Source organism: Natator depressus, chromosome 11, assembly GCF_965152275.1.
Source record: "Natator depressus isolate rNatDep1 chromosome 11, rNatDep2.hap1, whole genome shotgun sequence".
In the NCBI taxonomy this organism is placed as follows: Eukaryota; Metazoa; Chordata; order Testudines; family Cheloniidae; genus Natator; species Natator depressus.
The window spans coordinates 62,089,959-62,115,785 of NC_134244.1; the positions used below are offsets into that span (position 1 = coordinate 62,089,959).

At 42.8% G+C, this 25,827-nt stretch overlaps 1 protein-coding gene and 1 long non-coding RNA gene across 8 annotated transcripts in view; one reads left to right on the plus strand and one right to left on the minus strand.

Annotated features, from left to right (window-relative positions):
* ADAM23 (ADAM metallopeptidase domain 23) overlaps positions 1-25,827 on the plus strand; it is a 173,524-nt gene that overhangs the window by 40,192 nt on the left and 107,505 nt on the right. For all 7 annotated transcript variants that reach the window (XR_012641489.1, XR_012641490.1, XM_074968004.1 and 4 more), the window contains exon 4: positions 24,630-24,693. Coding sequence is in view for 5 of the 7 variants with exons in the window: in XM_074968004.1 (XP_074824105.1) it covers positions 24,630-24,693 (64 nt within the window). In the remaining 2 variants the exon portion in view is untranslated. The remainder of the gene's footprint in view (positions 1-24,629; positions 24,694-25,827) is intronic.
* LOC141996158 (uncharacterized) lies at positions 2,330-24,973 on the minus strand. The gene is made up of 3 exons (XR_012641491.1): positions 24,815-24,973; positions 3,028-3,271; positions 2,330-2,418 (listed from the first exon to the last, which is right to left on the minus strand). It is a non-coding gene; the product is annotated as an uncharacterized LOC141996158 (long non-coding RNA).

The following is a 25,827-nucleotide window of genomic DNA, read 5'->3' on the forward strand; positions in this document are numbered from 1 at the left end:
TTGGCAATGGCTGTTTCTTGGAATAGGGCCATTTTTGAATCATACGTTTGCAAAATGTGACCTTTTTGCAGAATGGGTTCAATTTTATGCTCACAATGAAATATAAAAACTTATTTCAAGAAGTCTTCCTTTTCTTGGAGAATATTTTGCGCATGTATACTTTAGATGTGAAGGGAACATTTGCTGCTTTTTCAAGGAGTGTCCCTTTGGGTGTTCCACTTTAGGTGTCTTGGCGCCCAGCGCTTATAATTGGACATTTGTAGTAGCAGTGCCTGGGTTGGCCGTGCATGTGCGGCAGCTGTCTCACGCTGCTCTGGGCGGCTACTTAGCATGCGCAGCCAACCATCCCTCAGTTCCTTCTCTACCGCCTTTGGCTTGAGTCAGAGCAACAGTAGCGCCCCCGTCTATTTCGTAAATTGCTTATATTCCTACTTTTATTTATCCCCTTTGTTTCTGTCCTTATTTACCCACTAACCCCCCCCCAAACTCCCCACTTTATTTTGTTAGTTTCCCCCCACTACTGATGGGATTCTGCAATGGCGACTGAACTACGACCATTTTCTATAGACCTGAACCTCCACAGGCATGCCTGGTTCCCCCAGCTTTAAACGTTGCCTGACCTGCAGGCTATCAGTTCCTGTATCGGATGGTCACACTCAGTGCATCCGCTGTCTCAGGGAAACCCATGTACCACAGAAATGTCCACACTGCAAGAAATTATCTGCCAGGACACTGAAAGCCAGGGATCTCCAACTACAATGATTAATGATGGAGAAATCCCACAGGCCAGCCTCCGACCCAGAGTCCAGGACTCCCCCTGGCCAACAGTCTCCAGCAACAGCATCAGACAAGGGGTTCACCCAAACCGTGTCTAAGGATCCTGCACCTAAGAAGGTGACCAAACTTTGGTCATAGTTATTGCCACAGAGAGATCCCCATAAAAAGAAGTGGTCTCCTGGCAAAAAATGTGCCCCGGTACCGATGGCACCGAGAACCTCGGACCGAGAGGCACTGGGAATATCCGATACTGAGATGTTCTGAGGAGCCAAGACACCGACGCGGCCAAGCTCTCACTCAGGTGCATGAGCTAAAGCTAAGCTTCCTAGCTCAGCACTGAGAGTGCTGAAGAAAGCCTCAGCACCGGCTAGTGTAGTGGCACCACCTGCTGCATATACACAGCTTAACAAGACCTCAGCACTGTCAGAGCATACTATGCTGTCATCCATGGCACCGAGCTTCCCGGTTCTGCAACCCTTCACCAGACAGGAGGACCTGGCAATCTCCTCCACCCTGGGAACCCCTCTGTTCGGCACCGATGGCACCCCAGTCAGGCAAGGACCGAGCCGAATAGGCACTCCTATTGGATCTGCACCCTCGCTATTCAGTGATGAGGACGAAGAGGATGACTCGAGCCTTTACACCCCTCGTCGTCCTTCTCCGAAACCGGGACCCTCTCACCAGCACTACCTATGCAAGGGAAAAGCTGGGAAGCAAAACCATGGATACCACCACCCGTTGTTATGCCACCCAATCGGCCATACTGGGACCCGTGGGCAATCTGCAGAACCCAGAATCTTAAACCCCCCCAACCTACCAGCATCATGGGCCATCCAGTCCCCTTCACCCATGAACCCACCACCATCAGAGGCGCAGGAGGAAGAGGGAGAGGAGCAGGAAGAGGCTCCTGAAGGCGATACACTGCCACCCACCCATATTTCATCCTCGTCCCCGGACGAAATAATTATGCGACTGCCTCCCACCACAGGAGATGACTTCAAGTCCTTCCAGGACTTATTCAAAAGAGTTGCAGAATCCCTGGACATCTCTTTAGCAGAGTTGTCAGAGACTCAACACAAACTTACTGACATCTTGCAAGCAACCCCATCAGCAAAGATAGCTCTGCCCATCAATGCTGCTATAATGGATCCTGCGAAGATAATATGGCAGACACCTGTTACTGTCCCACTCTCCTGTAAACACTCTGACAGAAAATATTATGTACGAGCAAAAGGGCTGAGTTCTTATTTACTCACCCGGCTTCAAATTCACTGGTCATAGAGGCAGTAAACCAAAGGGGAAAACAGCACCAGTCAAAAACCACCCCTTATGACGACGACTGGAAAAGCCTTGACCACTTTGGACGCAAAGACTATTCCTTGGCCTCACTGCAATTTCGCATAGCAAACTACTTCACTCTGTTGGTGAAATACACTTACAACTTGTTTAATAAAATGACATCCTTTATTGAACAAATGCCAGAGCAAGTGAAGGAACAATACGAAGCCAATGTTGCAGAGGGCTCCTTAATTGCCAAAACAGCCCTGCAGGCCTCCCTCGATTCCACTGACAAGGCAGCTCATTCTACTGCCACGTCCGTGGCCATGCTTCGAGCATCCTGGCTCCACCTCTCTGGATTCCCTAGGGAAGTACAAGCCACAGTTGAGGACCTGCCCTTTGAGGGCCAAAAACTATTTGTTAAGGGCACTGATGCATCTCTTCATACCTTAAAGTACTCGCAAACAACCTTGAAGACAGGGTGGTGCTCGATCATAACCTCTCTGCATCGATGCACTACACCTATGGCAGTGGTACATATCCCACAAGATAGACATTTCTGCAGCTTATCTGCCAGGACTTCAGAATCCCATGACAGACCAGCTGAGCAGACACTTCTGACAAACCCATGAGTGGGAGATGGACTACCTGACCCTCGTGACCATATTCAACAGGTGTGAATTCCCTACTATAGATTTATTCTCAATGGCTCACAATACAAAATGCCCTCAGTATTGCTCCTTAGTGGGGCTTGGTCACCACTCCCTGGGCAATGCCCTCCTTACAAAATGGGAGGCACCACTAATGTTCGCGTTCTCCCCGATTCCTCTGTTGAGCAGGGTGCTACACAAAATCAGACAGGACAAGGCCAGGCTCATGCTTATTGCACCCACATGGTCCAGGCAAACGTGGTTCCCATACCTGAGACAGATGGCAGTGAAACTTCCTCAAACCCTTTCGCTACTTCCTTACCTCCTGACACAGGATGCTGGCCGCGTCAATCACCCCAACCTAGCAGGAGGACATGTTCATCGAGATAATGAACATCTCAGGGACAGCTGCCACAGAACTTGGAGCCTGGAGGATTTCACTGTCTGAGAAGTTAGACATGGATATGGAGAGCAGGAAAGCATTCCAGGAGCAGGAACATGCGACGCAGAATGAGATGCTTTACATTATGAGGGACCAATCAGACATGTTGAGACATCTGGTTGAGCTGCAGGAACAGAAGGAGGAGGCTAGAGTCCCTCTGCAACCCCTGCTGAACAGCCAGAAAGCATCGCCCAGCTCACAACCTCTCTCCCCGAAACGTTCCATGAGGGCATGGGGGAAAAGTCAATTATCCCTTGCAGTCAACTTAGGGAGAGGGTACAAAGTGCAGAAGGTACTCATTCACAGACATTTGGTGGAAATGTGGCCTGTGGCGTGTCATTAAAGAGTGATCCCAGGGATTTAACAGAGTAGAAAATGATTTAAGTAATATTTTTAGCTAATATCTTCTACTTTTGTACTAAGAGTAATTGGCATGAGTGGGATAAAAAAAAATATTCCCGTTTGTGATGAAGAACCATCATAATTCACCTGTACCTGCCTCAACTGGGTAAATTCCATATCCCACAATAATCTGTTATGTAGCATTTCTCTCTCTCTCTCCGTCTTTAGTTCTTCTCCTTGTTAAAGCATTCAAAGTTACATGTTCTCAGATTAGTGTCATTTTTTTCAATTATATAAATAAAAAGTAGTTTGACTTTTCTTCTTGGATAAAGTAGTAAATGCTATTCTGTATTTGTGTGCAATCTGATCTGTAGTGTAAGCTTCTCTAGTTTTCCTATGTATGTTGTCAGGAACAGATTACAGCAGAGTTTTCCTAGTATTTTTTTTCATCCAGCATTGAAGGACTTCTCCGTTGTTACTCTGCAGTTCAAGAATAGTGCTCTTCATTAATTTGTGCTATATTGTGCTAGCAGAACCATATGAGCAGACTTAATTTTCTATTTTAATCTAGTGGGAGGGATGTAAGAAGCTAAACCAGAAGTTATAAAAACATTTAAGTAAAAATGTCTGTCTACTTTGAACATTTTATTGATGAGGTGAGTTAGTGTTGTCATTTTTCTGCGGCACCACTAGCCTTTGCCTGACGTAGACGTGACATTGGCTGACAGTCTGGCACCAGGATCTAAAAATGAACAGTCCCGTGTGCTGTGAGCTCAGATCAAACTGGAACCAGTGTGAAAAGGATATTTCGAAGCTGGAATTGGTCTGGGAAAACACATGTACAACAGCATGGAATCTTTTATGTATTCTAACTACCTAAAAGTGTTTTAAAAACCACAACACTTGTACTTTCTTTAAAAGAACTGTTTAGGTTAGAAGGTGGTTTTAAACAAACCTTGGTCATGAGGAAATTCCTACCCCCTCACCTATCTGTGGTAAACAAGGCACTGAGATGTTGAGGACCAGATTGTGCTCTTAGGTCTGAACATTTGGTGCTGTGAGGAGGTTATTGTCTTGGTCCTAAAGGGCATTACTTCCCAGATTGTTCCAAAGCTGTGCTGGGGGTGTTTTCAACCAGCATGAATATGCAAAGGGAGCACTCTAGAATAATTTCAGTTAGTGATTAAATAGCCTTTCTTTCTGTAGCATTTGCAATATTCCTTCAAAATTTGCGACTTCAAAAGAACACATTCCAGTAGAACAGTTTTTGACTTGCTTCCACCTGTTTGTTCAACATATTTGCTAAGCAGCGATATGAGAAGTATAAAATAGATTGATGACAGTGATTTGGGGCATTGGTCATATCATCACAGACAATTGACAGAAATTGTGTTAGTAAATGTCTTTCTTACCCTGGCAACACGTTATTAGAATGCCTTAAGAAGAGATTCTCTTCACAAACTTAGAGGTGTTGGTATGATCTCAGTAGATTTTAAGTTTGCTTTCAGATAAGAATGTACAATTGGGTTACCCAGAGCATTGAGGTACATATCTGCAATACTTCTATCATATTGGAAACATTTTCTACCACTTTTTTGATGCGTTGTTTATTTGCCAAATTCTTGACCAGAGGGTACCCGGGTTATCCCCTCGGAAAAGACTACTGTTTTCTTTGGGAGAGTCAAGCCTTCGTTTTTTCTGAAGCGCATGTCTCTTTCTTTTTCTTTTTTCCCCTCTCCTCTTCTTCCCTTCCCTCACCTGGCCCCCACCCACCTTCCACTGCTCTTAGTAGCCCTTTCTGTAAGCTTAGACAGAGTCTCAGAGCAGTCTCCCGGGGCCCTACCAGCTGCCTGCACTATCATCCCTGCCTTGCTGAGATTGATTGCTTGATCATCACATCCATATATCTTTTCTCTGCACAGTAAATGGAAAAAATGGTGCAAAGTGTGCCTTTCACGTTTTTCACTGAGATTTTGCTTTTTGTAGCAAATTCTGAAACTGGTGATGAATGTGAAAACAATATACCATTAGCTCTGGGGTCTGAATCAATGTTTAATGCATCAGCTTAAGTGGCACCTTCCTTGAGTAATGCTGTGGAAAATTTAAAGGGTAACTGTTGACCTGGGACACGCTTAAAACATTAACGATTCAGTTTTCCCTCTAATGTTAATGAGTTCCTTTATTGAGCATATAAGTAAGTTATTTCAGATGCTGTGTCTGTATATGCGACTGCTAAGCAGCAAGAACTTTTCATAGTTTGAAAGACTAGAAGTCGTTTCTGCAAGGTGAGAGCTTTCTCAGATTTCACTTTGGCAGAGTTTCTTTGCCTTAGTCAGTTTCATGGGGAGTTTGAACTGAACAAAATGTACTGTAAAGAGGATAGCTAGTAAACAAGTGCCCTCATATTATATGGTACAAAGTAAAGAAGTCTGAGTTAGATACATTATTGTTAACATTACTGCTAATATTTGAAATAAAATATTAGAAATGTGGTGTGGCTTTAAGGTGTGACTGAAATTCAGATCCATTTAGAAATACGGTGCTCTGAAGTTGATTATCTTTTTTTTTTTAAATTGATTTGCATGTTTTTGCCCATAATTCATTTTTGTGGCTGGCATTGTACTTGGTCTCTGCTGGAAGGTTGAGTTTCAGAGGTTTGCGTTTGGTGAAGATGGAAAAAATACCCTAATGTTTTAGAAACTATAACCATGCTTCTTGGAGCAAGGCTACAGCAAAAACAGCCTGAAATTTGGATGAACGCAATTCTCATTGGTTTGAAGCAAATTAATTTTGATTTAACAAAGTTATAATTATTAGAAAAATTGGATACTGAACATCTGCAGTACAAACCTTCTATATGTCTATAAGTGCACAACACATTTTTACAGATACAGGCCTCGATCCTGCAAAGACTTTATGCCTTGTGAGTTGTTCCAATGACGTAGTTGTGCTCAAGTCTTTGCAGGATTGGGGCTATAGTCAGGTATACATCTATAGGTACAAAGACTTATAAGATTTGCGGGTTTTGCACAAGGGTGAAATGGAGTGGAAGTTTTTCTAAAAAAAATATGCTCTAGTTCAATCTCAGCTATTGGACATGAAGCAGGAATTAATTCGGGAGGTCCTGTGTTATACAGGAGATCAGACAAGTGATCACAATGGTTTCTTCTGGCCTTAAAATCTATCAAACTATGAAATGCATACCTGTGCTGAAGGCTGGCACAAGTCCTGTGCTATATACCATTAAGTTCTGCTTAAATTCACATCGTCTTTGTGCTAGACCTCCTCACAGGATTAATTTAACTCAAGGTGAATAGTAGGAGAGAAAAGAACTTTCAAATTCTGTTGACAAAGCCAGCAAACAGTAATCTGATTACCTCCAGATTTTTATATTTTATTCCTTTTTCTACCTTCCACCCCCCAAAAAACATAGGAAATTTGAATGGAAAAATAAATAGAAACCTGTTGGCAATTCTGCAAGATTAAACAGTCAAAAGTTGAAGTGTCAACATTTGTCTTTTTTTCAAATGTACATGTAATGTATTACCCCTTTGTTGTTAATGTATGCTGTAAAATATATAGGATGTGCAAACTGGGATTCGTTAATATTATTGTAGCAAGATTAATTTTATAACTTTTTGACTTTTGAGTTTTTAATATAACTAATGCTGGGGCTTGGTGTTTTTTTACACATTTAATAAGTACATGTTCAGAGTGTGGTGTGTGCACTTGTGTATGTATCGCACTTCAGGGAGTCTCAGCGTTAGATGGTAGAATTCCATATCTCGTGTAGTTCATGAGTCCAGTTCTACAAGCACTCTGCAAAACTTTCATTTACTTCAGTGGAAGTTCAACATGCAAAGGGCTAAATGCTCCCTATGTTTATCCAGACTAATTAGACTGGATAATTATTTTCCTTTGTCTTTGGTAGGGTTTATAACTGTGATGTGGCAGTGTAAAGAAGCTTGCTTCTCAATTACTGAGTCCAGCCAATAATTAAAAAAAAATAAAGGAAAACAACAGTCTTATTTAAGAGATTGTATGAATTGTAATAGAATTTGAGTATTAATCTACCTTCCCTTAATGATTCATTTCCATAATTGCTTTGGTGTCTTTGTTTCAGTTTTAACAGTAATGTTTGATGTTGTTATATATATATATACATTATAACTCTAATGCTAAGTATGGGAGCAAACTTAATTTATTCCCTGATTATGCAAATATTTATGCATGTATTTAACTCTTATGCTATGTGAATAGTCCTCAAAGACTTTAATAAGAACCAATTTTCTTTGAAAATGGTTCAGCCAATGACTACTTTTTAGAGAGATTTATCCATATGAAAAATTTGTAGAAAGAATCCAAAGATGAGCAAGCAAGATTCTAATTAAAAAAAAAATTCCAATAGGAGTTATTTTGTATGACTTCTAACGTAAACATTGTATGACCAATATGTGTTCAGCTGTGCATAAAAACTGACAGTTTTCAGGCCAAATTAATTTTCCTAATCAAAATTAGAGAAGTTAAAAATAGGGCTTATAATAGAACTTGTAACTAAACTTTGGAGCCATGACCATGGTGCCAACTCTGGGTATGTATGAGTCTGTATAAAATACCATATTTACAGATAACCTGCTGGTAAACTGAGGATTGTTATGATATAATTTTGTAGGCTGTTGAAAACCTATTGCCTAGGCTGCCTGTACCTGCCTTTGAAGGCCTAATTTTCTTGGGCTGGGAGGACTTATTTTTCAGGCTGGAGAAAATTGAGTGTCGGAGAACTGGTGCCCCACCCATGCAAATCTTACCTTCCTCGCAATTTATAGAAGTGGCTCTGAATTCATCTTGCCAAATCTGACACATTTTGGATTTAGAGTCAGAACATCAGAAAGAGGCTGGACACCTCGGAGATACTACAAAAATAATACTGGAGTCAGCCTCATAAGTAGGCTTTGGTGTTGCTAGGGCATCTGAGAAAAATGTGAATATGTTTCCAGTACAGCAAGGGTCCTAAGACATTCTCGTAAGTAAAATGGTTCTAAATATTCCATCTGGGGTTACTAATGGAGGGAATTTGATGGTACTGATTTCCTCCAGAGTTGTTAAGATGGCTTCTTATCATATTGGCAAAGAAGTGGGCATTATTTTTCAGGAATAGGAAATCAGATTAGTGCTACTACCAAAGTAAATTATGGGAACGGTCTCAGAATCTGGTGTGGTCATTTCTCTGACTGACCGGGTCAAGTCAATTTTTTTTCTCTCACAAACATAAATACTCTATTAACCTTAATGAAATAAAGATAATAGAAAAAGATAATTAAAAGAGTAGACACAGCATCCATTTCTATTGTTCATTTGACTCTTCTTCCACTAGTGAAGAGGTGTAACTGTTTAAATCTGGAAGAATGAGTCTAATCTGCAAAACCAGGGAAGACTATAGGGTGTGTGACCTAGTGGTTAGCGCACTAGACTGGGAATCAGGGTTCTATTCCTGATTTTTGCCACTGAACTTCTGGGTGATCTTGGGCACTTAAGTCACTTCACCTCTCTCTGTCTCAGTTTCCCCATCTATAAAATGGGGAAAGTTATACTTACCTCTTTTGTAAAGAGGTCTTCTCATTACAGATCTACTGCTGAAAACTGCTATATAAGAGCTTAGTATTATTCAACATGTCTAATAAATAGGGCTGTCAAGCGATTAGAAAAGTTAATCATGATTAATCACATGATTAAAAAAATAACCATTTATTTAAATATTTTTGGATGTTTTCTACATTTTCAAATATATTGATTTCAGTTACAACACAGAATACAAAATGTACCGTGCTCAGTTTATATTTATTTTTATTACAAATGTTTGCACTGTAAAAAACAAAAGAAATAATATTTTTCAATCCCCCATTTCAAGGACTGTAATGCAAGCTCTTTATCATGAAAGTTGAATTTACAAATGTAGAATTATGTAAAAGAAACCTGCATTCAAAAATAAAACAATGTAAAACTTTAGAGCCTACAAATTCAGAGTCTTACTTCTTGTTCAGCCAATCGCTCAGACAAACAAGTTTGTTTACATTTGCAGGACATAATGCGGCCCGCTTCTTGTTTACAGTGTCATCTGAAAGTGAGAACAGGAGTTCACATGCCACTGTTGTAGCGTCACAAGATATTTACATGCCAGATGCGCTAAAGATTCGTATGTCCCTTTATGCTTCAATGACCGTTCCAGAGGACATGCGTCCATGCTGATGACAAGTTCTGCTCGACAACGATCCAAAGCAGTGCGGACTGACACATGTTCATTTCCATCATCTGAGTCAGATGCCACCAGCAGAAGGTTGATTTTCTTTTTTGGTGGTTCGGGTTCTGTAGTTTCCCCATCGGAGTTTTGCTCTTTTAAGACATCTGAAAACATGCTCCACACCTCAGCCCTCTCAGATTTTGGAAGGCACTTCAGATTCTTAAACCTTGGGTTGAGTGTCATAGCTATCTCACATTGGTATCTTCTTTGCATTTGTCAAAGTGTTCTTAAAACAAACAACATGGGTCATCATGCGAGACTGGTATAACATGAAATATATGGCAGAATGCGGGTAAAACAGAGCAGGAGACATACAATTCTTCCTCAAAGAGTTCAGTCACAAATTTAATTAATACATTCTTTTTTAACGAGCATCATCAGTATGGAAGCATGTCCTCTGGAATGGTGGCCGAACCATGAAAGGGCATACAAATGTTTAGCATATCTGGCACGTAAATACCTTGCAAAGCCAGCTACAAAATTGCCATGCGAACGCCTGTTCTCACTTTCAGAGGACCTGGAACAAGACTTTATATCATGGGAAGTAGAGGCCAGACTTACAAAGACCAAAACACAGCCCCGGGAAAAGAATGCATTCGCTACAACTTCCTGAAAAAATGAGACCCCGGTTGCCTGGTACTAACTGCCGTTTTCAACTAATACAAACAGTTCCGCTGTACTCCCAGCTCCTGGAAGAAGTTAATGACGGTGCTCGTCTACAAGAAAGGCGAGCGAGACAACCTCAACAACTGGAGACCCATGTACAAACTGTATGTCAGCTGCCTTGTGGCTAGGATCACCGACTGGTCATTAGCTCCATCCAGAAAGGCTTCATGTCATGCGAAGGCTGCTACGAACGCAACTTTGTCCTTCAGACTGCCATCCACACAGGCAGGAGGGCACGGAGGCAATGTGCCATAGCATGGCTCGACCTGGCTAATGCTTTTGGATCAATGCCCCACCAGCACATTTTTGCCATGCTGCGAGAGTTCAGGATACCTGAAAACTTTCTCCAACTGGTCCGGGAACTGTATGAAGGCTGCACCACCACCACCATCCGGAAGGAGTGATGCCCGAAATTCCTATCCATAGCAGCGTGAAGCAAGGCTGCCCCCGAGCCCCATCGTTTTCAACTTAGCCATGGAGCTGCTCATTCGAGCGATCTCCAGTGGTCTAGGCGGTTTCAATCTATGCGACAACGGAGTGAATATCCTGGCCTATGCAGATGATCTGGTCCTGATTGCAGACAACTCCGAGAGTCTCCAACAAATGCTTGACATCACCAGCCAGGCTGCCAACTGGTTGGGACTCCGCTTCAATGCCAGGAAGTATGCATCACTGCATATTGATGGCAGTAGAAGGGACTCGGTCCAGGAGACGCCATTTCAGATCCAGGGTGAACCCATGATCTTCCTTGAGAACGGGCAAGCATACCAACATCTCCGCATGCCCATGGGTGTCTGCGTCCAGCAGACACCTGAGGATACCATCGCGGAGATCCTACTAGGTGTGGCCAGGATCGACTCCTCCCTACTGGCCCCATGGCAGAAGATCAATGGCTTGAACACCTTCCTGATCCCCCATATCTCATGTGTCCTGAGGGGATCTGCCATGGCGAAGGTACCTCTTAGCAAGGCAGACAACACCATATGGCAGCTGGTGAAGAAGTGGATGTTTCTTCCCCAGAGGGCCAGCAATGAACTGGTGTACATCTCACACAGGCAGGATGGCACCAACGTCTCTTGAATGGGTGATCTGTGTGACGTTGCCGTGATCACTCACGCCTTCTGATGTGCCCACTGAGGAACATCGCAGAGAGTGCTCTGCAGGATGCCCTCAAGAAGCGAATCACCAGGACCCCCTCCAACCAAGATGTCGCCACCTACCTGAGCGGCTCTCTGGAAGGTGACTTTGGAAGAGAGGAGAGACAAGAGACTTTGCTTCGCTCTGGACTTGTGCCTGCAACTCTACATGATGACTGGAGAAGCATATCAGCTGCCACTGGACGTTGTGCAAGGAATGCCAGGAGCTGAGAGTCCTGGTGCCACAAGTGAAGAATACAGATCACACTATCATCACTCCAAGAACTAGAACCATGCTGGAGAGGACCCTGAAGGATGCCATCTGCTGCCAATATGTGGGAAGACCTGAGCTGGAAGCTGGACCAGGGCAAGGCGTTCAAGATGACGTGCAAGTGGGACGCCAACAACCACTTCCTCCCCAGGGGCAGCTTCACCCGATTTGCCGACTGGAGGTTCATCCACAGGGCCCAGTTCATCTGCGTCCCACTGAATGGAGCCGTCCGCCATGGGAATCAGGGCAAGCAATGCAGGAAGTGTGGCTACGTCAATGAGATGCTACCCCACATCCTCTGTAGCTGCACGCCCCATTCGAGAGCTTGGCAGCTGCGACACAATGCCATCCAAGATTGACTGGCCAGAGCCATCCTGCCACCCAACAGGAAGGTTGTCGTAAACTCTGCCATCCCTGGAACCGACAGCCAACTGTGACCAGACATTGTCATCACCAACGAGGACCAGAAGAAGATTGCCATGGTGGACATCACAGTGCCCTTCGAGAACAGGACCCTGGCCTTCCACGATGCCTGAGCTCAACAGGTGGAGTAATACGCCCCTCTGGCTGAAACCTTGAGAGCTAAGGGTTACCAGGTTCAGACACATGCACTGATTGTTGGAGTCTTGGGTGCATGGGACCCCAGTAATGAGCAAGTGCTGAGAGAATGCGGAATCGGTCAACGTTATGCTCGGCTGACACGGCAACTCATGGTGTTGGACCCCGTCAGATGGTCGAGGGACATCTATATAGAACACCTCACCGGACATCGGCAATACCAGGAGGGATGAGCTGGAGTGCCGATGAGAAGTCAGGAAAGTAACTGAAATACTTTCCTCAGGGATTGTATTTTCTAAATGGACAACCTACCCTAAATTCTGAATTACAGAGGGACAGTCTCCTTTCATTGATATGTTTTGCTTTCCACAACCAAATCTCTGTACAACTTTTCATGAGTGATGTATCCGAGTATTTGGATTCTAATATCTAAACTGTATTGTTAAATCTATTCACCTAAATTTGGGTGATTGCTGATTGCTGGTGATTATGTGTTCTATGTATCATATGACTTTTCAAAACAAACTTTGTATTTGTGTATAATCTAAGCACTATACCCAGACTCTTTTCTCAACCTGTGTATTATATAATTTTTTTAACATTAGCTTTAATAGAATTTTTATATCTGGCTTGTAAATACCTTGCAATGCCAGCTACAAAAGTGCCATGTGAATGCCTGTTCTCACTTTCAGGTGACATTGTAAATAATAAGCAGGGAGCTTAAATGTAAACAAACTCGTTTGTCTTCAGGACTGGCTGAACAGGAAGTAGGACTGAGTGGACTTGTAGGCTCTAAAGTTTTATATTTCTTTGGTTTTGAGTGCAGTGATGTAACAAAAAAAAATCTACATTTGTAAGTTGCACTTTCATGATAGAGATTGTACTTCAGTACTTGTATGAGGTGAATTGAAAAATACTCTTTATTTTTTATCATTTTTAGAGTGCAAATATTAGTAATAAAAAGAATAATATGAAGCGAGCACTATTCACTTTGTATTCTGTGTTGTAATTGAAATCAATATATTTGAAAACGTAGAAAAAAAATCCACAAATATTTCACTTGGTATTCTATTGCTTAACAGTGCGATTAAGACTGTGATTAATCACAGTTAATTTTTTTGAGTTAATCATGTGAGATAACTGTGATTAATTGACAGCCCTGCTAATATATAATAATAATAGGGTTGAGAACATGTTGGAAATTCAGTCGAACCTGGAAGAGGAAAAGAAACAAAAAGTAAAGGTTTTTTTTCCTCTTTGTAAGTATAAACATCTTGTTTAATCTTCGGTAAATAGTACTCAATGGGAACATATCAAGAAAGGTTAATGCCTTCAGACATTGATGAAATTTAATAAAATGCAAATGGATAAATCAGAATTGTCCACTATTCCAAAAGTGCATACATATGGTATAGTTAGGCATGGCAGATTTTATTTTTATTTTTTTTCCAATTTTGACAATTAATATTGGTTTAAAAAAAAACTTAACTATTTCAGTTTTTACAGTTGCGAAAAATTAAGGGGGAAAGGTTGGGGTTAGGGCAGACCTGACATTGGAGCTGTAGGGGGCTCCATGCATGGCCGAGGGGCCAAGACACCCAGGTGCAAGGTCCAGGGGAGGAGGACAACCCCTGGATGTGGGGCAGGCCACCCTGCTGCTGACCAGGTCCTGCCCAAGATTATCGTTTCACTCCTGGCTGGTGAGTGAGTGAGCAGAGCTGCAGCGGGCTCCCTGTGCTGCCAGAGGGCTGGTGACACTAGAACCCTGCAGGCGCAAGGTGCGAAGGAAGGCTGTGGTCCTGGTGGGGCAGAGCAGAGACCCCTGGCCAGGACTGCAAGGAGCAGCATGAGCCCTCCAGCTTATGGGGAGGCTACACCACTGCTAAATGGCTCTTTCTTTGGGCAGGAGCCATTCAGCAGCGGGGTGGCCCCTCCATGGCCAGGGGCTCATCATTGTCCTCCCAGACCTGGCAGGGGATCTCTGCTCTGCCCTGCCAGGACCACAGCCTTCCCCACACCTTGTGCCTGCAGGGATCCAGTGTCACTGGCCCGGTGATCGTGCAGGGAGCTCTCTGCAGCTCCACTGTCACAGTCCCACTCAGGTAGTCTCATGACAGGGGTGCTGCAGAGCGCTCTCTGTGCTGCCACAGGGCCCGTGGCACCTGAATCCTGCAAGTGCTAGATGCTGGAGGGAGGCTCCCTCACACTAGCTGTTACTGATGTATATCTTTTTTCGTTGATTTCAGTGTGTCAGCTGAAATCTGTGCTTACTGACATCTGTCAATTTAAATCGAATCCTGCCAAGCCTAATTGTAGACCTGGCTAAAGATAAGGTGATTCCCACGCACAGAATTTTTTTCCTCTCTGCTAAAGATCCAGCAGACAGAAGAGCAGAGGAATAATTAAGATGCAATTTTGAGGAAGCTATAGTATCTCTTAAAACGTCAGTTTTGTCACTTACTTTTCCACAGCAGTTCTGTCATAGTGCAATGACATTGAGGCACTTCTTGTCGCAAAAAATGAAAGCTCAAGATTCATTATTATAAAATACCTCTGGCAGTTTAATTTTTTCAGATACTTTTGATTAGCTCCTTTGATTAACTGAGATATTCTTCAGGGTCCATGGCTCTCAGTCCTGCCACTAGGAGAGAAATCTGTGGTGGAAGCTATGGCAAGCTGACATCTACATTAAAGAGATGCTGAGAAATCATTCAAGCATTCTGAAGAGCCATTCAAGCTGCCACTTTAAATGTGACTGCTGACATAACTGAGAAGTATGCTCCTTCCTCCTCAAAAGATGGAATTCAAGCATAAATAAAGGAAGAATTTCTTCATGTCCCTACTCCCCAAACTGTGTTTCAGAGGAGAAACTGGTTCTTAAACAGAGATCACACAGGAGGTAGAAAAGAATCTGTCAATGTATCCTCAGTCATGAGAGTCGAACACGATTCCCTGACTCCCTCTCAGTTCCTTCTCTCAAATGGGGGAAGATTATCAGGATTTATTCAAGAGTGGCTAGAACATTATCCACAACAATACTATAAAGGATTTTATCAGATTGTGAGATTCTCCGTAGAGTTGATGTACATATCCCCTTCCATTTTCGTTCAGGCACTAAGGAAGAAGTTATTTCTCATCTTTATTCTGGTAACCTATAATTGCAGGGTGGAGGTGAGGGAGAGCTTTTTTTTTTTTTTTGGTGGTTTGGAAGAAATTAGAAAGAATCAGAGCACTACTAGATCTTAAGTGATTTTAAATGGATGTACCATTTTTGCGGGCTTCTATAGGGAAACATTATTCATATGAACAGTAATAATACTAGGGGACTTCACAGATCTAGTAAAAGTTATCTGGAGGTTTCAGTTAATCCCTGTCTCCAGTAATTTCGTACATTTGCTTTTTTTAAACCCACAGTTTTAATACAAAACACCACCATTTGGCCTATAAACAACTTGCAGAGAATATATGAAAATAATACTCATGCTGGTTATTGTTTGAGATCACAAGGAGTTTGTCTGCAATACTATTCCTGGATGACATTCTTGTCAGAGCAGCTTCAAAGGAAGCAACCAAAATTGAGATTACTATAAATACACAGTGGAAGCATAGTTCAATAATAAACTTAAAGAAGAACAATCTAATTTCAGCAAAGTGTATACCTGGGTATAGTTGGGATTGATAATAGAGACTAGGCTACAAAGAGTCTTTCTACTTGAGAACTTTTTTTTTAAGCTATAGAATTAATCTGATCAGGACTGTGTAACTCAGGGCTGTTCTAAATTACACCCAGTTTAAATAGCTCCCAAAGGGCCATTCCACAGCTGTAAATACCAGAGTACATCATCACTTTGGCCATGTCCCATGACCTGGCAGGCCCCACCACATCACTTTTGCTAGAGCTGTGAGGGGTGGGTTAGGACTGGCTACACATCTCCACACCCAGGAATTTAGCCATGCTTAGGAGAACCCCCATGTATCCATTTAAGTCAGTTATAAGGGTTGTTGGTGCTGCCAGAGTGGCACAAAATGTTTATATTTGGATCAGGATCTGGTTCTGGTTCTGGCTCCCTCCGCCTAAAGCTCTAGTATCAAAATTTTATAGCAAGTTCTCATGACTTACTTATTTCACTTTTTAGTATGATATATTGGTTAAGCTACTGTTGTCAAGTCAACAAAACATATTTTGTGATGGGTTATCCTTGGTTCTAACTAGGGATGTAAATATCGTTAAAAAAGTTAACAGTTTAAATGATTTAAAATGTTGTTTAAACGGCTAACTGTTTAAGTGACTGGGGCCCATCTGGCTGGCGCGGCTGGGGCTGGGCCTGCTCCGGCCAGGTACCACGGCTGAGCCCGCTCCGGCTGGTGCGGGGGTTAACAGTTAGGGCAATTAACCGGTGAGACTATGCTTACCAGTTAACCTTTTACAGCCCTAGTTCTAACTGTTTTTTGTTTGCTTATTTGGTAATTCAGAAAATTTAAGCAATTCACAACTGGTTGACCTGTCATTAGTGTTGAGTTTGAAACATGTACAAAATACACAAGCAATCAGTTGATTTATTAGTACCTAAGATAAACATAATTTAAAGAATATGAAACACAAATAAGTCACAGATATTGCTTGTCTTGTTACTGGCTCCATCTTTAGTTTCTTGAAATTAATTTTGCTTATTGTTTATAAGGCAAAGTCTTGTGATTTAATAAAATATGGTAGAAAGAAGAAGTAGTGAGGCAAGATAGCACAAGTCAGAACAAGACTCAAAAATCAAACCGGACAGGACCAAGAAGTATGGAAAAGTTCAGGGCAATTATACTCTTCCTCAGTCTCATTATTTCATTCATCCAATCTGAATTTGGATTGCAGTTTGGTGTGGGTACAAGACATCACATTAATGTTCTGTCTTTCTGTTCTGGAATCAGTCTACATACATCTCCTGAATTGTTGCCAAATGTGGTTGTGACCAGAGTGATTCTTACAATTAAGATGGCAAAAAGTTCTAACTCCCTGATTTCACGTATTCATAATTTTGCAAAGCATTCACCTTTTCACTGAAATTTTTCCTGCTTGATTTTGAAGCATAATTTATTTTTGAAACTTTGAGCAAAATCCTTTTAATCATATTGGAATTATGAAAGGATTTTAAAAAAATGTTTTTCTGAATTAAAAAAAAATCCTGACAATTTTCATTCTGATAGGATAAATAAAAATGATTAACTTTGAAATGTCAAACTTAATAGGTAAATTCATGGTGTGTAATTTGCTTTGTTCTTTTTAAATTAGTTGTCAAACATTCCATCTGTGCCAGTACCTCTTTTAACAATGTAGATTTGATGGGAGAGGCTGCAAAGTTATGCCTCAGCACCTTGAAGCATCCTTCATCCTGATCAGTGTATTGGTGTAATCAACCCATGTTAAAGTTTGGTGCTTTAACACATTGATTTGGTGGTGCTTAGCACCTTGAGTGAGGCATTGCCAGATGCCCAGGTTGATCTGCCATAGAAGATACTCCACAATTCCAGACTCTGTCAGCTTTGCCCTTGGCTTCAGGCAACAACTGCAAGAGGTTTCCAGTTTCCTGTTGGGCCCACATGTTCTGGAGGAGGAATGCAGAGGGGGACAAGAACAGGACTGGGCGAAGAAGTGGTGGGGAGACTAGATTGGGATAAGGAGCCTGGGAGAGGAAGGTTAGGAGCTGGCTGTACGAGGGGACTGGCTTGTCAAGAAGACTGGGACCCCAGAGTGGAAACAGAGCTGGCGGGGAGGGTAAGACTGAGATCTGATGAAGAGCTGTGAGGGAATGGGGCAAGGAGACTGGGACCAGGAGCCTGAGGAGGGAGTCTCTGACTAGGAACAATGTGGGGTGGATGAGAGACTGAGATGGGATGAGAAGGCTGGTGGGAGGACTGGGGCTCACTGGTCAGGGAGACTTGGATGAGGAGTTTATGGAGGAAAAGTAGGACTGGGAGCTAGGATAGTGGGGAAGACTGGGACTCAGATGGGCAATAAGACTGACTGGGATGAAGAGTCCAGAGAAATTGAGATTGGGACTGTCTACATGAATAGGCTAGAATTAGGAGTTGGTTTGGGGCTGGGGGAAGACAGGACTGAGGCAGGGACAGGCTGGAAGGAATGAGAGTGCAAGGGATCAGGCTTGAGGGGAACGTGCAAAAGGGTCTGTAACCATTTAAATTATTCTCCCCATAGAAACAGTAATGAACCAAAGAGTCTTCAGTCTCAACATTTGTGTTATCAGCAAATATCTGTGGAATCCCCAGCAAAGCATGCGACTCTTCCCCTCTGGTGGCTGTTCCACATAGAGGATGAGAAACTGCTACTGTTGTCAGTTACTCCATTAGTTCATGTGACAGAAGTCTGTGGGGTGGCTTTGAAGGTTACAGCCATGATGATGGCCTATCTGGGTGTCAATGCCACATGATATAATTTGTTTTTTCAGTTTGCTGTTCTAAAACCCAAGGAAATTGTGCATGCACGCACATACACCCCTCCATTAAAAGAATAGTTTTAAAGTGGCAGAAAATGCCAGAACTGTGGTTGCCTGTGGAGCGTTAACATGGCTCCCTTAAGGCTGCATGAGTGACCTCAATTCTGACATTTTCTAACTTTTGAGTACTTGACTTTGCAACCTTAACATTCTTTTTATGTCGTTTTTTTTCTCTGTGTAATTACTAATTACATTGGGCAATCTTAATATATGCATATGGATTCAATATGACTTTGTAAGTGTGTGGCCTGATTTGTTTCCTTATGCAAATTTTTTACTTTGTATCATTCTGTTTTACCATTTGAATTATGTAGTGAGAAAAAGGGTTCAGAGAAATTATTAAACCCACTTTGTTAGTGGTGCTCAGGTCAGTTTGGTTTGAAACAGCAGCAGCATAGCAGGTAAAGTTAGGGTGCCACCGGGAATCAGTGGCATTTGTAAGCTCAACAGTTAGACCAAACGGACTCTTGCCACAAAGTCCAATTACATCTACAAATATGAGATATAAAATTAATCTGGAAGCAGTACTCCAAAATGATATGGAAAAGTTTTCATTTGAAGATTAAAGACTTTTGGTGGGATTTTCAAAAATGGCTAATGGAGTCAGATATTCAATTTCCATTGAAAGTCAGTGAGAACTGGATGCCTAATACCCTCAGACATTTTTGAAAATCCCATCCTATATGGTCATTGCTATATGCCGTGCAGACGAAGTTAATGTATCCTGTAGAGCTAATAGAAAAGGAGGACTTGTGGCACCTTAGAGACTATCAAATTTATTTTTTAAAGAAATTTCTGTGTGCTGAGGACCTCTGGGGCAGAGCCTCAAACTGGGTCTGGACCTCTGGATCCTGGGTAAGCAGTAGTCAGTAGGCCAAGTAGAGGGTTGGAGCATGGCTGCTCCTGTGAACCCTGCGGACTTGGGTTCAAGGCCTGTGGATCATGACACAGAGGAGACAATCAGCAAGATTCGCACTTGAATCAACCAAAGCTTCAGGAGCACTTCCCATTAGACTGGCTTTCCAAATGGCAAGTCTCATAGTCTCGTGCACAGGATTACTTCCTGAAATCAGTTTGCATATGAGGAAACTGATGAGGTTTATGCTCCAGGTCTAGAATTACTCTCCAGATGTAATGAACGGGAGGGTTTGGGTTCCCAACAGTTTGATATTCCATTAAATGGTAGTTCTAGAAATCCAGTCTGACTTTAAAGACAGAATTCACTATTCCAAATAAAAAATTACCAAAATGGATGTGATCAGGAACACCTTATAGCTGAGGGAACCTGGTCCAGCTCAGATAGGAAACAAATACATTTCTTAGCATTGAGGACAGCCCTTCTGGCCTTTCAGAATACAGTAGAAACTCAGAGTTACGACCACCTCCGGAATGGTGGTTGTTCATAACTCTGAACAAAATGTTATGGTTCTTTCAAATGTTTACAACTGCACATTGACTTAATACAGCTTTGAAACTTTACTATGGAGAAGAAAAATGCTGCTTCCCTTTTTTTGAGTAGTTTATGTTTAACTGTATACTGTATTTGGTTAATTTTTTTTGTTTGTTTTTGTCTCTGCTGCTGCCTAATTGCGTACTTCCAGTTCCAAATGAGGTGTGTGGTTGACTGATCAGTTTGCAGCTCTAGGTCAACTGTAGGATAGGAAGCATTTATATTCTATTCATGGCATAAAAGGAGGATGAGTCTTTGAGGATCAGAAATCATATCTTGATCTTTCTTGGATGGGACCTGAATCTTGTGATTCAGGCATATACTGCTCTTCCTGTTGAGCCCTAGAATTCAATAGGTCCATGCTTTTCTTTGTAACAAAATCTGCTTCACAGTCATCAGCACCTCTGCTAGTAGAATATGTGAAGAACAGTACTCTGTGTATTACATGATGAAAAGATAATACTCCCTGGCTTAATATTCAAGGTCCTTTCCTCCTTGCAAAGAATATGTCTTCCCTCCATGTTGCCCAGATCCAAAACATCTGCAATGGACACATTCTTTGGTAGAAAGAAAAAAGAAAAGGAGTACTTGTGGCACCTTAGAGACTAACCAGTTTATTTGAGCATGAGCTTTCGTGAGCTACAGCTCACTTCAAGTGAGCTGTAGCTCACGAAAGCTCATGCTCAAATAAACTGGTTAGTCTCTAAGGTGCCACAAGTACTCCTTTTCTTTTTTCTTTTTACGAATACAGACTAACACGGCTGTTACTCTGAAACCATTCTTTGGTAGAGAAAATCTGCCGAGTTGCAGTTTGGGCCTCATTTACGTTTCTGAGACACTGCAAACTGAATTTACAAGCCTTTGCATATGTATCCTGTGCGAAGAGAGTGCTCTGGCCAGTAGACCCAGATGATGGACCAGATTCTGCATTCCAGTGAGCTGTGCTTAAGGGAGACAGGTGGAGTAAGGGGCACCTTTTGGTCGTCCTCTATATTTGGATCAGGTACCTGCCTCACCCTCAAGTAATTTAGAGCAGTAATTAAACTTCCTATCTAAATTCTGTCCTCATTTGGCAACAGTGACAGATCCCATAGATCAACATTCAAGGCAGAATGTGGGATGAGACTGGTCAGTGCCAAAACAGCAAGCATTTGAAAGAAAGCAAAAACTTATTACAGATGCCCTACGTTAAAATACTACTGGCTTGGAGAACAAATGACACTACAATGTGATGCATCCAAGAAGGGACTGAGGGTAGCTCTGTTGCAGAAGCTGCCGATTGCATACACCAGTAGAGTTTTGGTAGAAACTGCAGAAGGGTACATCCAATTAGAAAAAGAATGATTGGCTGCGGTGTTGGGGTAGAGTGATTCTACCAATATGGTCACCCTGTAAAATAGTACAATCAGACCACACACCACTAGAGACAGTTATGTTTAAGCCTCTCCTTAGTGATTCCAAAAGGTTGCAGTGCATATTGATGTGCCTCCAGCATTACTAAGTAGAGCTCAGATACTATCTAGGCTGTTTGCTAGTGTTGTTTGGCAGAGTGAGGCAGAAACATGTGCCAGGCATTGGGGAGATGCTAGCACTGGGAGACAGTGCAAGATGATCAGGATGCTGTCCATCAATATGATGCACTATCTCACATAATTTGCATAACTGAGCATGTGAGAAGTGCTATAAACATATGTTTAATTGCTTTACTTTATAAGGGCCAAAGTGCCCAATGTCTTGTTGGATTGAGCTCTGACTCATTGTGGTTGGGGCATTGAAACTGCCCCAGATATGTAGACTGAGACAAAGGGCTGGTGGGGATAGGAGAATACCCCTTTATGGTTCCCTTCTTATCTGCTGGGCAGTGGCAGCAGGGAAGTCTGGGAACACCAGGACCAATGCTGCTCCCACTCTCCCAAACACTACATGAAGCAGAAGCCCCTCTTTCCATGAGTGGAGCCAGCCCTCTGGCACCCAAGTCTTTAGCTGTTGGAGTAGCCAGCATGTTTCCACTACACCCATGATAAGTGATGAGCTGCCAAAATCTTAACAACCGGTTCCCTCCTCACCCCAAGAGGGGGTCGTTGCCCACCCCTACCCCCCGGGACTCCTGCCCCATCCAACCCCGCGCGTTCCTTGACCCCCCCCCCCCCGGACCCCTGCCCCATCTACCCCTGTCCCCTGACTGCCCCCAGAACTGGGCAGGAGGGTCTCGTGGGCCACCGCAGTGGGTGCCCACACCACCCCTAAGAGCCAGAGGGACCTGCCGGGGGGCGAGGTGGGGAGTCCTGGCATTGTTTACCTGGGGCAGCTCCCAGGAAGCATCCGGCAGGTCCCTCTGCCTCCTAGGGGCGGGGGAGCGTAGCTGGGGGGGAGCAGAGGGAGCGGCCGCTCCCCCCACTGATTATATCAAAAGTGGTGCCTTAGGCACCGACTCCGGAAAATTTGGTAGGTGCAGAGCACCCACCGGCAGCTCCCTGCCCCGCGCCCGGCCCCCAGCTCACCTCACCTCCGCTCTGCTTCCGCCCCTGAATGCACCGCCCCGCTCTACTTCTCTGTGCCCTCCCACCCCCGGCTTCCCGTGAATCAGCTGTTCGGCGGGAAGCCTGGGAGGGCTGAGAAGCAGGTGGCGGCTTCCCACTCAGGCAGAGGGTGGCGGAGGTGAGCTGGGGCGCGGAGCGGTTCCCCTGCCGCCCCCCCCCCGGGTTACCTGCTGCGGCGCGGGCGGCCCTCCTCACGCCCCCCCACCCCAGCTCACCTCCGCCTCCCTGGGCCTGAGTGTGAAGCCGCCTCCTGCTTCTCAGCCTGCCCCAGCTTCCCACGCGAACAGCTGATTCGCGGGAAGCCTGTGGGGGCAGAGAAGCAGAGCGGGGTGGTGCGTTCAGGGGAGGAGGCGGAGCTGAGGTGAGCTGGGGCCGGGGGTGGGGCGGGGCGGGGAGCTGCTGGTGGGTGCTCTGCACCCACCAAATTTTCCCCTTGGGTGCTCTAGGGCTGGAGCACCCATGGAGTCGGCGCCTAAGGTGCCACTTTTGGCCGGTTAAATTTAGAAGCCCTTTTAGAACCAGGTGCCCCTCGCAGAACAACCGGTTCTAAAAGGGCTTCTAAATTTAACAACCAGTTCTAGTGAACCGGTGCGAACTGGCTCCAGCTCACCACTGCCCACGATCCCCTCTAGTATTAGGGCTGTGTTTTATTCTTTTTCCTCATCTCTTTGACAAAGTGGGGACTTTTGCGGAGGGAGAAGGAGTTTTCAGGCAAGGAAGTGTGGGAAGGATAAAGCGTGAGATTGAGTTGAGAGAAGATGAGATGTGAAAGAAATAGGGGATAGTCCTGCCAGGATATTAGAGGCTTTGAAAAGAAATGTTAAAAGAGTTACTAAAATAGTTTGAGTTTGTAAATGAAGGTTGAGTAAAGAACTAATGTAATAGTTAGGAAGAGGGGTGATTAAGGTTAATAGATAATCTGTAACATGTTTTTTCTCTCTATAGACTTCAAGGTCTTGGGACAGGCACTGTGTCTGTGTGTTATTTTGGTATGAATAATAAATATAATACTTATTTGAAAACAATAATGAAACTAACCATACATTGGTCAGTTAGATCCAGTGGAAACAAAACGCATAGAGTCAGTTTATATTAATTTTAAGTACTGTATACATTAAAAACAAATGAAATCATACTAATGTAAGACTAACATAATGAAAAGGAGTACTTGTGGCACCTTAGAGACTAACCAATTTATTTGAGCATAAGCTTTCGTGAGCTACAGCTCACTTCATCGGATGCATACTGTGGAAAATACAGAAGATGTTTTTATACACATAAACCATGAAAAAATGGGTGTTTACCACTACCCATTTTTTCATGGTTTGTGTGTATAAAAAGATCTTCTGTACTTTCCACAGTATGATTCCGATGAAGTGAGCTGTAGCTCACGAAAGCTTATGCTCAGATAAATTGGTGAGTCTCTAAGGTGCCACAAGTACTCCTTTTCTTTTTGCGAATACAGACTAACACGGCTGTTACTCTGAAACTAACATAATGGAAATTCAGCCAGTGAGTCAAATTCCCCCAAGTCTAAAGTCTTTCTTGCCTCAAAATGCAACAGCTAGAGACAGCTGTCTTGATTCTTTTAATTTCCTAGGTTAGAAAAAAATGATTCAAGGATTTCAGCTAAAATCATAAAATTACAGTGATTACATCTACATTTTTGTTTCTGTTTTTAAGAAATACCACACAAAATCTTTCTTTTTTTTTTACAGTGATTTGTTATCCTCCGATTATGTGGAGATTCACTATGAAGACGGAAAACCACAATTTTCGAAGGTACATATATATATTAAATAACAGAGACTTATTCCCCTCTCCCCCTATGCAATGGTAATGCAGTAAAACACAAACTTTCTTTGTTTTTTACAATATTTATCAAATACCAGAAGGCATTTACCACATATCTCAAGGAATTGTGATCTTGACTAGCTGATGAAGATTCTTCAGCAGATGACTGGAGCAAAGTTGTAAAAAGTGTGGGCAGTTAGCCGCAAATGAAAGTGCCAAAGATGAAAGCTACACTTTCTAAAGTATAATTTTTTTCAGTTGCTCCCACACCAGAGGTCACCATCACTAAATTCTTCATTAAACATTTATCAGTCCTTTGCATAAAGTGCAAGACTAAGTTGTAACGGGAAGTCAGTAAACAAACTTACAATGGCTTTTCTTTGCAAGAGTTTTTATAAAACCATGAATCAGAAAAATACATACTGAGTGAAATTCACCCCTCTTCAGAATGTCAGCAGAAAGCCTATGCACCACTTAAGTTCTCAAATTAGAGCTAAAGTAGAATTTAAGCAGTGCATAGGCTTTGAACAGAGATAAATTTCACCCTTGAGAGAGAGGATTGCATGACCCTAGTCCTTTGAGGAGATGGGGGAACAAAAATAGATATGTTTTTGTTTGATTTAGATGGCACAAGGGAAGATTACTATATTACTGGGATGTAGAATAGCAGAGAGAAAGGAAGGGTATAAAATAAATGTTAAGGCAAGAATGTCTTTGTTTAAGTTAACTGAACTCTTAGACTTTTAAAATAGCTATAAATGTCAGAGTATAGTAGAAGTTGCAAGTCACTATTCATGAAACTTGCCTCTGTTCAGAGGGCCAGAAGGACAGCACAATATGTAAATCTTACTTTTATGCCCTCTAAACCAGGTGAATTTCACCCTTTATGTGGTTGCTATTTGTCTGGTTGCTGTATCTCCATTTGCTTAATCTGACCTCCTCATTGAGGATCTTAATTAGAGTTCAAATATAGTACCTTTTATTCTAATGTATCAATTTATACTCTGTTCCTTGGAAAAAATCATTTCATGCAGAATATCAAGGGAATTGCTTAGTTTTGTTCAGACATTACTCAAGAGAGCAGGAAAAAATGCTAAAGGAAGCAAGAAAACTATTCCTTCT